A 16,607-nucleotide genomic window follows, 5' to 3' on the forward strand; every position below is an offset into this window, starting at 1 on the left:
AAAAACTCTGGGAAGGCAATGGGAAACCAGCAGAAATTTTATGAAATTTCGTATTTGAGGGTCGCTAGAGGACATTTAAATATTTTCCTCCCCTGTGGTGGTATGGAAGGGGTCTCGAAGTTCTTCGATAAAAAGAGAAGTAATCCCGGGTCCAGGGTAAATATTCTCGTATTTCCGTCGGTTCTATAAATCGGGAAAGTTCGGCGAACCCTGGGCCGGTTTCGAAAAGATCGAACTTGCACCGAGTCCGGAGTGGAGGCGTTTCGAAAATGCTGGAGGGGCGGAGGAGAGCTTTTTCAATTACCCCAGGAAGATCTGACGGGACCGACGGATATACTGGCGAATAAACAGCGGCGTGCCGCTGTATAAATATTTGCAAAAACGCTATTCCTATCTCGGGGCTGCGGCCAGCGGTCGATCTCGCCCTCGGACTTCCTCTCGAAGGAAAAATCGACGCTTTCCACCTTCCCCTTCCTCCACTTCTGGCACCCTCCTCTTGAAGACATTTCCAGGGCGGAAAAGCTCAATGAACTTCAGGTCCATCGGAAAGCCTCGGCATTGGACCCTGAAAGCGAAATTCGCACGAGAACCTCCACTATCTGAATATACATAATTTTCCGGAAATTTATGAATAATTAGTAACTGCGAATTTCGCTATTGCGATAATATTACGTCCCTAAAGTAATGTGCTCGATTATTTAGCGTGGTGTTAATTAATTATCCCACGGACTAGTTCTACCATAGATCTTTGTTAGTTCTGAAAGCACGACATGGTCAACATGATCAATCAGCGGTGCGAACAGTGCACCGGTAACTTGGTGTAACATAATTATGTAGAGTTAATTTTCTCAACCTAAAAAATTGTAATTTTTGGAATTTTTCTGCAGGGAGATTGACAAGTGCTCGACTTGCTCCGATTGATCTCGAATCTTTGGTGCACCGATGCCTCTAATTTCTGTTATATCTTATATCCTCGTTTATTAATGCGTTATTAGCAAGAAATCAGAAAGAAATTTTTATTTCACTTCCAGGATTCTACAAACAGCTTCCGGAGCCGATTTCGTCCGAGGCCTGTCGAAGACTGCAGTATCGCCGGAAAAGCGACAGCGTGAAGCGCAAAGTACGCGAGAAGTTCCTTAACATCTGGTAAGTCGAAAAAGAAAAATCCCATTTCTCGGGGAAATTTGGGAGCGAGAAGATTACGCCTTCCTGATCTTCCGCGTTTTTCCATTGGAATTTCTCCTGGCGAGAAAGTTCGGAGACTAGATGGGGAAATGGAGGGCGGCGTGGGGGTGGAAATGCCTTTTCGATAATGTCGCAGCACGTAGACCCCCCAGGGGCGAAATGCTTGGGGTGGATGACACCTAATTTGCGGGAAAATCGCCCCTGGGGAAACCCGCTGGTCGGGCGTGAAAAATCATGGTATTCCGAGGAAATCTTCAGGCTTCTCCGTCGCACGAGGCGCCGCCATTATGGTGCCGCCTCCGTACAAAACACAGAACATCCCGCAAGTAATCCCCTCATCAGTCTGTCGGCCATTAAAAGTTTCCCTGAGATCAATTAATGTTTCATCGCGAGTCTTCGACCCGTCGCGAATTAAGATTTCATTCAGACTTCGCGCGCGAAACTTGGAAATCGCGAGGGAACGCCGATAATCGCCGGTAAGCGGATGTTTATTCTGATAAAGGGTAACATAAATTCACTCACAGAAAGAATTGCAAATTGCTGAAAGGCGGAGAGATGTTAAATGTAGTGCTTTCGTGAAAGGCTCTGCTGAATATCTGGGGGATTTTCCTACTCCCTTCCGCCAGGAAAAGGTGGACAAATGGCCACTTCGAAGTCCTTCTTGTGTCACCCTCTCGGCGTTGTGTAGGACGCCTAAAGGCGCAAAGGGGATTACTCTTCCCAGTAAATTGCACGGTTATCGGTTCTTCTCTTTGGGAAGCTTTCGAGGGAGGACCGAAAATTGACTTTTCTGGGGACGCGATTGACTTTGGTCGACAGCGAATCATTCGCCGTTACAAGCCCCTAATTTCGACAAAGGAACCGGTAAAATCCCATTGAACGTTTTATCTAATTTCTTAATATTGAGAAAAAGGGGAATCATCGAAGTGCGATTACCAAATTCCATTCGTATATTCGTGATGACTATTTGCAGGAATTTTTCGGATTAATTAGAAGCCCTGATACCTAATAACTTAATGTTGGCAGAAAACGTGTCAAATCTGTTTGAACCTTCTACCCGACTTTTGAATACTGACGAAAGGCGAATCAACGTCATAAAATGATGGAATTTCATAGGTATCAGTATTCGCGATGATATTTTTAAAGGAATTTTACGTTTTAAGTAGAAATTCTGATATGTAACGATATCATTTTACTAAAAAGCGTACAATCCCTTTGATCGTCAAAATGACCTAATTACACGTGATATATTCGGGATGACCTTTTCGTGGGAGTTCTTCAATTTAATTAAAAGATTTAATATTGGACATTTTTGTCCTTAATTTATCGACGTGGAGGGCTTTCGCGGTTGTGGATGGAGCCTAAAACGTCTGCCGGTGGATTAAATCGCAGCCGTAAAATTGGCAAGACGTCGACGACCTTAAAGGCGAAATTCCCTTGCTCCCTGGAAAAAGACGAATGCATGGGACGGTAAAGGTGATGCGAGAGAGAAGGGGGCATGATCCTGTAAATCCCGCGGGATCCGTGGGCGTGATCTCTTTCGTCTGGGAGGAAAAAACCGGGATAGACGGTCCGGAGGAGAGAACCGATTTTCGTGTCCAGTCTGCGCGGCATGTCGCCTTTTTTCCCTATTTTTTGCTACCCTTTTTTTGGAAACGCAGTAAATAACGTCCGATTCCCATGAATTATTTAGAATGCACGCATCTCAGCAAAGGTCCTACAATGCGCCAAAAGGACTCTTTAAATTTGAAAAAACTTCAATGCCAGGAGTTCGCCTAAAAAATGCTCACATTTTGCGACACTTAAAATTGTTTGCGGCTAGTCTGTAATTTTTGAACTTTTCCGAAATGTCCCGCAATCTGGCTGGGAAATCTTCCCGGGAAATGCGCTCGTTTCTCGCTCCGTGCGATAGTGAGGACCAGTTATTTCGGATTTTTTAAACCCGACCGCAGGGTAGATTCTGCTCGCATAATTTATTCTTTCTGAGAATGAATTTCTTAATTGATGGCTCATATCCGTGCCATGATTTTTTCAACGAAGAATGATATTGCGGGAAAATGAGGAAAATAGAATTCCGTCACACTCGATACGAAGGCCTCGCTGGCGTTGAATTTTTCAAGCTTTTCACGCGACACGTCGCGGTTCGCGTGTCCACGATTGAACACGTTCCCGCAAAATTAATATTCCACCACGTCCTTCCGGATTCGAAGTTGGTTTTGCCCTCGCGAGTGTTCGATTAAAAATCGATCTGTCGGCAGATTGACCCGCTTCCGGCCAATAAGCGCTCGGCCGAACTACATCGATTACGAATTGACCTAAACGTGAATTTTCGGAAAAGCGAGGGAGCTTAATGTATAGAATCGTGTAACGATTGTTCCGTGCTGCAGAGGGAAAGTTAAACATTCATAGACAGAGAATGAGCGAGAAATAAACTGGAAATTGGCGTGCTCAAATTCGAACCAACAAATTCATTCCAAAGCCAATTCCTAAAGTAATCGAAACATGTCGTGTCAAATACTTTACTAAAAACAATCCTCAACAAATGTATAGGTAATCAATTTGTAAAAACACTTTCTGGTGCAACAAATTGTTCGCTTCGTGAAATTAATAGTATTTCTCTATGCGAAATTTATAATTCAGACCGCGATTGCTGAATTGGAGCTAATTTGGGTACCCCATTTCCCTTAATGATTTGGTTTCCCTGGTTTTCGTATTAATCTATAATTTTTACCGAAAAGTCGATAGGCCAATCAGCCTGGCTCGGGCTAATAAGGGTGCGGAGCCGTTTTATTAATCGCGAGCGAAGGGAAACGCGGATTTCCAACGCGAGAAGTTAATGAACACCCCGTTGTAACACCCTGCATTCAGAAGAGAGAAAGAGGAAATTGCTGAAAGAGGGACAGAGAAGGAGCACGAGTGCGACGAGCAAAGAGAGGGGCAAAATGGGCGAGGAACCGAGCGAGGTGAAAATTATTTATTCATTTAATTACTGCAGGTGCAGCCGGGTCGCAACTGCACTTGCAAATTGGGTTTAAACCAGGGAGGTGTTCTCGCTCGAACGGATCCTCCTCCGCCACCTTCTCCTTCGTTTACCTTCAGATCCAAATCCAGGTGCAACCCCGAATGCAGATGGAAAATCAGTGATACGTGCATCACATTTGCAGGGATACCTTTAATAACTTTTAAAAGTGGCACTATTTTACATGAAGATATAAAAATAGAAATGCAATTCCGTGTCCTTCTCCTTCATGTTTACCTGTAGATTCAGTTCTGGATATAAATGGAAAATCAATGATACTCGTATCTCACAAGGATATCTTTAATAATTTGCAAAATGTACGATTTTATATGCGGATGTGGAAACGGAAATGTAGCTTCATGTCCTTCCCCTTTGTCCACCTTCGTGTCCAGATATAGATTCGATTCTGAACATAAATGGAAAATAAATAATACGCGTATCTTACAAGGATACTATTTAATGATTAAAAAAAACCGCTAGTTTTAGATATCGGTGTGAAAATAAAGAAATGCAACTTGACGTCCTTCTCTTTCGTTTACTGTTTAAGCCTAAATACAGTAATAATACTTGCCGTTGAAATTAGTGATACATAGATCTTACTGGATAATAGGTGGATAATACATATAATTTCACATCCGAGAGGAGGTTTACGTAGAAAATTCCTTCTTATTTTCTGCCTAGGGAAGCAGAAATAACATGTTACGTTTTGTTCTTACATTTGGGCGTAACATTTTTTTATGAAAACTGTCCAATTCATGGCACTTTGGAACTTGGTCAAGTCTTGAACGCCCGATAGAAATTTATCGAACGAAGGGAGCAGCAGTCGATTCCAGTTTCCAACGGGAGGAGTCGTTCTCTCGGGTTGAAAATTCAATTATCAGGAATTTCCGAGTCCTTCGTCGGAAGTTTCGAGTTCACCGGGTCTCGGTGGAGGCTGAAAGAATTTTCACTCCATTTCTTTCCCGGGTCCCTCCCCGCGGTCCATCGTTTCCCCTTGATTTCTCCCGGCTTTTACCTTCCACTTCCTTCCTCCTAATAATCTCGTTAACTTTTCGTCACCCTTGGGGTGCTTCGACGAGGTGGTCGGACCTTTCCCCCAGTGAAATTAAATACTCGCCATCAGCCGACTCGTTCGTTTTCCAGGGGATAATCCGAAAGTAACATCCCGAGAAGTGGCGTTGAATAATTAATCTCCTAAGAGGCTCTTCTCTCCATCTCGACGTTGATTCCACGTCGGTTCGCAAAATCGAGATCTTTCGATGCGATTCTTTCGCGGGAACCCCGAGAGAATCCATTTTCTATCTACTAGGTGAATTGCTGCATTTTGTCCTTCGGAATTTATTCCTTCGTCCAGTTCTAAAGACTTCTTAAGCGATTTTTCCGGGGGACTGATTTTTCTGAATGGCGCCTGAAAAGAATTGACTCTTTTTTTTTAACTTCTTTATCAATAAATTCCTGCCGGCCGTTGATGGTTATGAGTCGAACTCTTACAAGAATGCTGGAAGAGGAAGAAGCATTCGGAAAATGGAGAACAAGCGCGAAAGACGTCGGAGAGTTTGCACCTAGAATGTGGAATAATGGAAGCGAGGATGAAAGGGAAGGATGGCGATGTCTCATGCTCGGGAGAAAACCGAGATAAACGGAAGAATCCCTTCGCGGGAAAGAAAATCCACTCCACTGAGCTTCGAACTTAATTTGCAATTGCATTCGCAGCGATTCGCCTCTCGGGAATGTAGAAACGTTTTCCTCACATTAGATAACTTCTGAGATGATCCTCTTAGCGAACACACCTGAACCAATTCTTTTTTTCATTTTTCTCATCTCTAAGGTGATACCGGAATCAAATTTTAATTCTGCAAACGTTGTCGAAATTGCGAAATTAGCATAAAGTCTTGTTAACGATTCGACATTGCAACTTCTATTCCGTTTCTACATTAGGTCATTTATCTAGTCGTTCTAAACGTTCTCCTCTTAACATTAGGTAACTTTTAGGGTGATCCACTTTGGGCCAATTTTTGTTTCACCTCTAATGCAATACTAGAATCAGATTTTATACTTGCAAACGTTGTCGAAATTGCGAAATTAACATCGAGTCCTGTTAAACGACTTTGCCATTGCATCTAACATTCTACTTCGGTGAATTAATTGATTGGGTCGTGCATTTAATTAGACCGACAGGAACCTACGTCAAGCGGAAGGGAACTAATTCGAAGGAAGAAGTAGTTTCGCAATTCGGCAACCTAATTCCAACTTCTCCCTTTTTCGTATAAAATTAACATTTAAAGATGGCAGACTCGTCGGCGAGATGGCGAAGTTTTAAATGGCCACGGGTCGGAATTAATCGGCCGAGATTTTGGTTTAATCGACTACGGCAATCGACCCTTCTTTGTCAGTCGTTCGGAAGTATTATTGAATGGACATCCGGTCGATACTAGACGTTCGATTAATTCTGCACGGACTTCCGGTTACACCGCGTCCGATTCCCTGCGGATCAATTGAGTTTTTAATTGAATCCAATTCATTGGTCCCCTGTAATTCCCGATATTTCGACGAAACGTTAAATCGCGATGTATAAAGGCCAACGACGTGCAAAAAAGCACATTACTTCTCGGAAAATTGCCAACCGTCCTGAAAACTGGATTGGACATATTTAGTTCATCGTTCAGTGCCCCGGTCATCCCGATATGCATACAATATATGAGAGGCAATTCGATTTTTTACGCTATTAAAAAGGAGCAATAAATTCATGAAACATATTTCGGAAGTTTTATTCAGGTACTACATTTATAAGTCATACGCTCGTGGTTGTATTCAATATCCATGCATTTTAATTTTGTAAGGTACTTTGAAAAGCCTGCATCTTAATACAATTTTGTACACTTACATTATATAAAATTAAAGAATATTGTTAACAGTATATATATCGAATGCACTGGTAATTTCTCGGATCAATCTTTTAAAGAATTTGCATCTTCTTCTTCGTTGAATTATTTGAATATCATTTTTGTAAAAATAAATTTCTCGAAAATTAATTTCAAATTGAATAACATTTTCCTGGTTTCGTTCAATGCACAAAATTCGAATCAACTGCCTACGTATATAGGAAAAGTAAAATGGAATTTAATTTAGGCAAAATCGCGCACTTCGGGTCTTCCGAAAAGTTCATATTGCTCGATCGGAACAGGGGATGCAATCATCCTATGCAGATGCACTGAGGTGCATCTGCCGACTTGTCCGGTATATTGAAATATCGAAAGTGGCTCGATTTTTGCTTTTCCTCCGGGATCCTGCATCGATACGTCGTTGAGGATTTCATCTCTTTTTGCGCGGATGCACCCTGATGCATCCCTCTCGTCAGATCGGCAGACTCGATACATCGTCCTCGATCCCGCCCTCGTAAAAAGCCCTTTTTACCAGGATGCGCATTTTCTAGGGACGCTTGGTCGATGTACCAGAGAAATAAGTGGTACAGAGTGGGTGGTTGGGTGCTTTACAGCTCGGACAATAAAGTCGCCAATCCGAAGTGGCTGTGGACGTCCGCCATTACTCGGAGCAGACAAAAAGTGTCCTTTAGAAATAAAACCTGAAAGTGGAGCGTGGTTTATAACCCTGGAAACCGTGCCAAAATATATGTTACTCCGAGATTTAAAAAAAAAAAAAGAAACGAAAAGAAAATACCCAAATGAATATTAATAAAATCGCTGTAAGTGCATCTGATGCTGCAGTGCATATCTACATAATTGACAACAAGGTCAGTTCTTAGAGGATAAAAATTGAAATATTTTTAGGAATTTTGCGACGGATGTATAAAACCTCATGTTTAACTTCATTAATATTTATAAACATAGTAATACCTTAAGAGTTAATAAGAGTTGACCACATCGGACCAAGTCGAGCTGCGTCCAAGTGTCGGCCAAGTTGCCAAGTATCGTCTTAAGTAGCTCTTACTTTCGAGGCTGGATAAATCCACTTTGCGGTAAGGGTCATATTGCAATTGACATAAAATGACGCTCTCGTCGGAAAGTGGATTTTCTCCATTTTGAAACTAATCTCTTCGTATCCTCCGCAGCGCGGAATAGAAGCGCATAATGCACCGTAGAATACGAAATAGTTCCTCATGTAATGACAGCTGCTTCTGCCCTATTTTCATTCAACAAATGCACATTCATTCACCTTTAAATTTAAAATTATTCCTCTCGCGACTGTAGAAAACTTGATACATTTTTCGTAGACATTTCTTTCAGACTATGGTCAAAATGGAGAATTTTTCGGAAAACTTCCGGATCAGCTTGGCGGCGATCGAAATTTCGTATTTTTCCCTTACGAGGAATTTCTGTCGGTTGTTTATGCGGCTTCGATTTGTCGTTCATTTTTGCGAGCTGGGAATCGCAACGTGTTTGGAATCGCCGTAAAAGAAAAAGGAAATAAAAAATGGCGCGGGGAAAATTGCATCGTATGTTGGGGATGGCTCGATAGGAGGATAATTCGATTTTCTAGTTTGAAATGCCGTTCTCACGGCAGCATTCTGACGGAAATGGACGCGGTTGCGTCCAGACGGACAACCAGTAATATCACGGCAGGCGAAATTAAAGGCCGGCCTTTGATTAAAAGATCCTCACGAAGCTGCGCCTCGAGAGAGGAGCGCGCCGTATTAAAAGAAAAAGAAATATGACCGACCGCTCGTAATTTCCGGTTTGTTCCTAGACGAGACATTGACTTTTTAACCGGGGCTATTTCATCTAATAAGACAGGAAACGCGGTTCGCGTTCGCCATTACCAGGGAGAAAAACAATTCGAGTTGCATGAAATAAATATAGAGCGGCCATGACGTGTCTTCTTCTTAGCGTCGCGAGATAAATAATTGAAAAGATATTTTTATAAAGAATTTAGGTACGAGTTTATTTCAGGATTTTCCCATTCAAATTTTACGTCGCTGGAAATTCTGCTTGTTTATGCCGGTACACGGTGGGGCTTATTTTCGAAAAATGTCTTGCTCCCCGGGGGTTTAATACCAAAAGAGGCAAAAAAATGGCTGCCGGTTTTTTCTCGTTTACGCTGTTTGCTCCCGACAGGAAGACTCTGCACGATGATTTAATGCAGCCCATTTAAATCTGTTTGCTCCGGGAAATTGTATGGCGACTCGGCTATTTGCTCCTTCGCCTTTTTGCTCGGTTTCTCTCCCATTCAAAGACTCAATCATTGGGTTACTCGACCATTCAGTTACTCCCTGACCTTCTCGCTTACTCATTTACATACTCGAGCAATGACTCAGGCCTCCATTCATAAGTTACTCCTTCTTTACCTCAGCGACGTCTTGTGCGGAGCACAATCCAGTGATCTACGAATGCGATATGAATACACGTTATAAATCTTGTACTCGCGTTAAAGCCGCATTGCGCAGCGAACCAGAAGGTATAAACTCGATATACGTATTTTTTTACGCTAAAGGAACTATGAATTTCATAAATTGGCTATCCGGAAATTTTCCGATTTCACTCGCCCTCGGCAAACTGCGACTCTCCACCGAGAATATTAGTTACGTCAAAAAATATCGTTTCCTCGCTTATTGACGGAAAATTAAAAAAGAGGGCGAAAAGAATCTATAGCTCCATAACAATGAATATTAAACTTCGTTTAGAAGTATAATGGAACAGTCTTTTTGAAATGGTAAATTAGTGGCGCCTCTTTTATTACAATTATTTAAATATATCAATTAACTACGCTGTTGAAAATCACTTTAATATACTCAAGAATTATGGATTGAAAGTTTCAGTCGGCTACGGTGTAATAAATTTACGATACACTCGCAGATGTCCTTACTTAACGTGTATATTTTATAATTTTACCAACTAATTTAAAAACTCCCTGATAAAGTGTCATAAAATTTAAAGCGTATTTGTACATATAAAAGCATTGCATGCCAATCTACATAAGTACACCAAATTTGTAATTGTACAACGAATTTCTTTACTTGAATTCATAGAAATTTCCCGACATTTTCAACAGGCGTGCTTTATCATCTAGAGAGAAAACCGAATTTTCCCCTTTCATCAGGCGGTCGGAAATATTTCAACTCGTTATATTTCCGTTGAAACGAAACTCACTATTCGTAGGTTGGTTTACTTTCATGAATTGTACACCGTCCTCGTCCTTTTTACTTTTTGCTGGCGTCCGAGTACCGAGTGGCGATTCTTATTGCGAAAACGTCCATTTTGGTAGTCAAGAGGGAGCTTCGGGAATTTATTTCTGGCAGTACCCATCCCCCGCGCCATTGAAAGCCGAGAAATAACAATGACAAAGAGGCGAAACAATGGATCCGAGTAAAAACGGGGCTGTGGTGAACCGAGTCGTTTGAGGCATTATTTTGGAATTATTTGCCGGGACGTCTTCTCGAATAAATTCGGTCGGTCCAAGTGAACCCGGGACTTTCCATCGGCGCAATTCATGCAAATTAAATCAAAAGAGGACGAGCTACCGAGCTACGTGCACTTATTTCAGAAGAGCGTCGAGGCCCCGCCGCGGATTGTTCTCCAGTGTGCCGGGTCTTAACCTTGACTTCGCAGACGCAATCGCGTCGCTTGTGGACTAAAACGACGGTGCTCGTTTATTTCCATGCCGGGTTTTCCTCTGAAATCCCGCGTGGTCTTTCGCCGTTTGCCAGTCTTGCCGAAAAATTTTCCGCTCGACGCTTTTAGCACGGCGTTCTCGTCAACGTTTTCGCCAGAACGCTCCCTCGGTTTTCTCTGCACCCTCGAAGACGTTTTCGCTCAAAAAGATAAATCTATATTATTTTATTTGCTTATTGTTAGACCTCTATTTATCCCTTTTCTTACTAATGATTACAGAATTTAATGTACCGGGCTATTTAAATTCAACGGAGCCTTAAGGTAATATCGAAGTGGAATATCGAATTGTTTTAAACCTTAACACGTGAATGTGGAGATCACAAGGAGGGTCCTGACACAAATGAAATTTAATTTTTTATATGAAAAAAATTAGTGTCTATAAATAAATTGTTAATAATGCGAAATGTTATGGATGTCCGAGCCTTCCTTGTAGCCTCTATGTACACAGTGTTAAGTTTGAAACGTATCGACACCCAGTGCGGAGAAAAGTTTCACAAACGAGACCTCTTTGACGCTACTTTTAGTTCACCTTAAGGTGTTATGAAAGGATCATTCTATATATATGTATCAAAACGTGAAAATATTTATAATACCTTTTTTTCACTTGGCGTGGGGTTGTCTAAGTTCTGCTGATTTCACTCGATGTTAATGTAATAATGTCATTGTATAATTTCATCCAAATTGGTTAAGACATATTTTCTTTACTGATCCGTTGATAGGGAAGTTTCTCATTTCCGGAAGTGCCGACCCAAAAATGAATTTCCGAGGGCCAACTAACATTTCGGAATTTCCTAGTCTTAAGATTAACCTGAAGAACCCCTCGAGACTTCGCGAGAAAGCTCTCCTGGTGAATCGGATACCATTTCTCCATCGTCACTCGTGTTAATGTCTACTTTGCAAGTCCAACCTCCACTTTTGCAATTTCCTTTCGTCTCGCATCCGGAAGGCGACCGTTCGAGTTTCCTCCATTCGGCTGTACAACAAAGCTTCTATTTTGTTGCGTGACATCCCTTGTAAGAGTTATTCCATTGTACAGTCACGCGTTGTAGAGACCGTGAAAATGATTTATTTCGCCACTGTCGAGATTTTTCTCAGGTATCTTATAATAAATCTGCAAGATCACTCCCAGCATCAATTTCGGGATAACCGCGTAGAAAATGTCCTTCTATTCGAAGAACTTCTTCCTCGCGAGTTATAAACGAAATTTTACAACGCGGCAGCTACATCGATTATGTTCATGTTCGCGAAATGTAGTTTAGCTCAGATTTGTATACTCAATCTCGAAAACGCAAACGCAGCTTCCAGATTCTATGGAAGGCCTCTTCAAAATCGATCCTTCCACCCCCTATCAACCCAAGAGGCGTCAATTACAAAACCCAGTGATAACGCAAATTTCCGCACAAAAAAGTCGCTCTGGAGATATATATGTATATGAAGAATCTAAGGAAGAAATTCTTGTAAACATCTAGGGATACAGTTTTTGTTAAAGAAATATTCATCCTTGGTGAAACGCCGTTCGTGAAACATTTTTCTTGGGATAAGGCAGACCTTGAAATGATTACTATATTTCTTTTTTTTTTTTTTAATAAAAGTGAGCTTTGAAAAAAGTTGGCAAGGGAGATTTTGAGTTTGATGAAATGCGAACCCCGGAGATGGCGAGTCCAGGACCTCCTCTTTTGCCGGGTCGGCAGGATCCGACAAGAGGAAAATGTCCTGGCATCAGAGTCCCGACTTCAGGGGCTCGGAAAACACCTCTAACGAGGTCGAGGGTGGAAATTGCCGAGAGACGCGAACTTCGGCGAATGGAACTTGGCGAAAACCAGGGGGAGGCGCCTCTTACGGCCGATTTCCACCAGGAAATCTCCTGTAACGCTTCGAGGATCCGCCTTCACCGTTTCTCCTTGTTTGCGGATCGGCCGTAAGACTCCTCGAAACCTACGAATTTCTCTCGAAAGTTCCGAGAGGCTGCCAGGACCTGAAATCGACAGAAAATCCCCGCCCTGAAGACTTGGATTTTGTGGACGGGCTTTTACCCTTGCACTTTCACCGTAATAAATAAATATAGAGGCACGGTTCCTTTGTCCTCGAGAAAGTACGACACTATGCGACGTTTAATGAAATTTTATAAAATTATCCGCTGCAGGAAGATTTTATGGAATTACATGCTTTTATATAAAATGTTATATGACATTTTATGGAACCATATATTTTACACAATTTCATACACATTCGTGCTTTATATTTTATAATATTATGTAATTTACGAAGTTTTGTGACATTCACATTCAAGAGTAGTGAATAGTATGTAGCTTCTTCGGGGGTAGGTAATAATGGTGGATGTGAAATTGAAAAGCAAGAAACGCATCTTGCAGCCTCTCGCATGATGATTTCGCCGATTTAGGCGTGTATAGTTTCGTGCCGACGAAACATGTATAATTCGACAGAATCTCTGCAAATCCGTGACGGTCATTGCGAAGCTCGCAACGCCACCAGGCGGATTATGAGCGAATTGGCCCATTAAGCATCCCGGCGCAATCCTGCGATTTTCCACCTCGATGTGCTCGGCAGGGATTTTCCATGAAGTACATTAAGCGTCTCGTTAGCTTGTTTGAGCGTTTTGTCGTAATTCCAGCCATAAGCTTCCGGTAAGAGGCCATTTTGAACCTCGTTCCAAAATCCACAAGGAATTAGTCGGTTTTCAGAGGACACTTTGGCTCCATGTCGAAGAAACCAGAATATGACCGGCGAAAAAAAAATCCCTGAAAACCCCTCCACAATATTTCACTTAATTGAACTCTCTGTTAAAATGTAGCAATGAACTTCCGGGAGAAATTTTTCGTGATACAAATTTTGCGTCTTAGTTTCGCGTGCATCTCGTCTCTTTACAATTCTGGCCGAGAAATTCAATACTTCGCTTAATTAAACTCTCCGTTAAAATCTGGCGATGAAAGTCCGGGTGGAATTTTTCGAGATACAAATTTTGCGTCTGACATTAGCGTGCATCTCTTGCCTATTCACAATTCTGGCCGATAAATTCAATACTGAATTACTTCGCTTAATTAAACTCTCCGTTAAAATCTGGCGATGAACTTCCGGGAGGAATTTTTCAAGATACAAATTTTGCCTCTTACATTAACGTGTATCTCTTGTTTCTTCACAATTCTGGCCGAGAAATTCAATCCTGAATTATTTCGCTTAATTAAACTCTCTGTTAAAATCTGACGATGAACTTCCGGGAGGAATTTTTCGAGGTACAAATTTTGCGTCTTAGTTGCGCGTGCATCTCTTGTCTCTTCACAATTCCAACCGAGAAATTCAACCCTGAAGGGCATGCCGGACCATGGAGCAAGTTCTCCTCGGCGAACGTTCTCTTAAGTCTGGGCATTAGTTTTCTTCTGAGTATCTTCTAAGAGCAGGATTACCACAGAAGATCGAGCCCTGGAGGAAGAAGCGGAAGTGGCGCCGCCATAGCCGAAGAACAACTAGCCAAGGCAAAACGAGGCCTTCTCTCTTGAGTAACCTACTGGAATTTATTTCTCACAACCCTCCCGTATAACTTGACACGTCTATAAAACATTTACGCGAATCATTATTTAATTCGCTGTCCTCTCTGAAATTCAGAAACCCTCCTCCCGACCTTGTACGTCTAAACAATGTAGAGCATCTCGCGTTTAAAACCAAATGCCCATATCTAAAAACAATGTTTCGCCGATGTTGAAACTGGTCAAGCCTGATTATATTTTTAACAATCACAGTAAACGATGAGAAAATATTAACCGAGGGAGAAATTTAAGATCGGTCGACGAATTTATTAATATACAATTTCTCTTAAAACCGAGAAGATACCGATAGTGCGTCGCTCAGCATTCAAATAATGTGAACAATTTCACATAGTAAATAAAATGCACATTGTCGAAAGATTCTATTCTACACGCTGGTATCTATGGTGGCTGATATTTTTTAAGAGATCGTAGATAATGATGAATAATTTCTTAAGGGGGGAAAAATCCAAGAACGGCCGATTTTTATGAATGGATAATTTTTTAGTTCGTAATGACAAGCATGACGTCACGGCGACCGAGTGTTGGCTTCCGATCGTAATTAGTTTCCAATTAGCGGGATCGAGGTAAATCGGCATTCGGGGAAGGCTCTGGTCAAGCTGCCGAGATTCACCATAAGTATCGGCGGCTTCTACGTAGATTCGAGCCGCAAACGCAATTACGCGAGCTCCTGTTATCCCGGCTAATAATCCGCGGGGGTTCGGGGGGGCCGATCGGGAAATCTCACAAAGCAGCCATTATCTCGCGCACCGCGACGTAATGCACTCTGCAATCGGGATTTACCATTGATGACAAAATCTCGCCGAGATAATAGGTATCTCGCACAATGTAAATCACAAATCGGGCTAAATTATCTGTCATTATCCCGTTTGCGAAGATGGCCGTACCAACGTATCCCAACCTGCACTGAAATTATCTTCTCTTCGGATAATAAGCAAGTAAAACATTGCAAAGAATTATTTTTTCGGGGATGCATTACCTAGAATGGTGAATAATTACCAGTAGCGTATTCGCGATATTTTTCTTCTCTGCGGGTCAAGCGTCATTCTATTTGTAATAACTAATTTGTCACGCAGCGTTAAAAAAATGACGGTAATAAATTCATAATACATGTTTTGGAGATTTCATTCAAATACGGCGCACTGGATTTATAAAACATTCGTAGATGTACATAAATGCATTAAAATATGATTTCAATTCTATATCTTTCAAGTCTTACTTCATTTCTTCGGCAAAACTTAATGTGGTATATCGTTGTTATACCACTTCTTTGTAACCAGGGAGGTCATCATAAATTGTAATGTAATCGTTAGTTAACGCCAGAATACTAATATTCATTATCATTACGTTATACCATATTCTCAAATGCATAAAAAGCAATTGGGTTATTAAAAGTTAATGCCCATGGTTTTAGTTTGACAAGGTGGTTTAAACAATTTCCGCCGGTGTCAGAAAATTCGAGACTTTTCAAAACCCTTACAATCATTGCGCAGAAATTTATAAATATTTTTCACAGTGTTCCGAGGTGTGCCGCGAGAAAGTCAGAACTACCAATTCGAATAATTACGCGGTATATCGTACATGTCATATGCGGACAGGCATAATGCTTCTTGCAACAGGAACTGCAATTATTATCCTGGCGAGCAACTATATTGTAAGAGATATCGCACAGAATGCAATTCCCGAAGCTACGTAGATGGGAAAGTCACGAAGTAGTCATTACCCTCACGGGTCGTGGCGTAATGCACTTTGCAGTTGATAATGCACCATTCATGACATCGCGGCCAGGATAACAATTGTCATGCAACGTCTCACCTCTACCTGTAATTAATAAAACCGGATAAATGGCCGCGCTTCCTAAACGAAGACGATACCGGACAAATTAATAAGATCGCGTCGGCAATATTTGCACGCCATAAAAGGAAATATTTAACACAGACGATCGTAATCAAGCTTTGCCCCTGTAATTATGGTGTATTACCCCATCGGGTTACGGAGAATAACAAAGCGAAGAGTAGCCGGCGTAGCAAGACCGATGTCATCATCGATAATTCAATAATTTCCGTGTATCAAAGAATCCATGATACGTGGTGTCGGTCACGCAATTTCTCGCACAATACGCTCCCCCGAAATTTCCGCCTCCACATTGATTGGATTCGCAAAAAGCCTTTCAGTAGCCCAAGCGAATTACCACCAGCCAGCCAGAACCGCAAATTT

The 16,607-nt window shown here is 41.7% G+C and overlaps 1 protein-coding gene across 4 annotated transcripts in view; it reads left to right on the top strand.

Moving 5' to 3' along the window:
• The window catches only part of LOC105704027, a 132,536-nt gene that overhangs the window by 106,920 nt on the left and 9,009 nt on the right, over positions 1–16,607 (top strand). For all 4 annotated transcript variants that reach the window (XM_012432868.2, XM_012432867.2, XM_012432871.2 and 1 more), the window contains one exon: positions 1,032–1,146. In XM_012432868.2, the coding sequence (XP_012288291.1) occupies positions 1,032–1,146 (115 nt within the window). The remainder of the gene's footprint in view (positions 1–1,031; positions 1,147–16,607) is intronic.

This window comes from Orussus abietinus, unplaced genomic scaffold, assembly GCF_000612105.2.
Source record: "Orussus abietinus isolate OABI.00-Male unplaced genomic scaffold, Oabi_2.0 scaffold7, whole genome shotgun sequence".
NCBI classification, from domain to species: Eukaryota; Metazoa; Arthropoda; class Insecta; order Hymenoptera; family Orussidae; genus Orussus; species Orussus abietinus.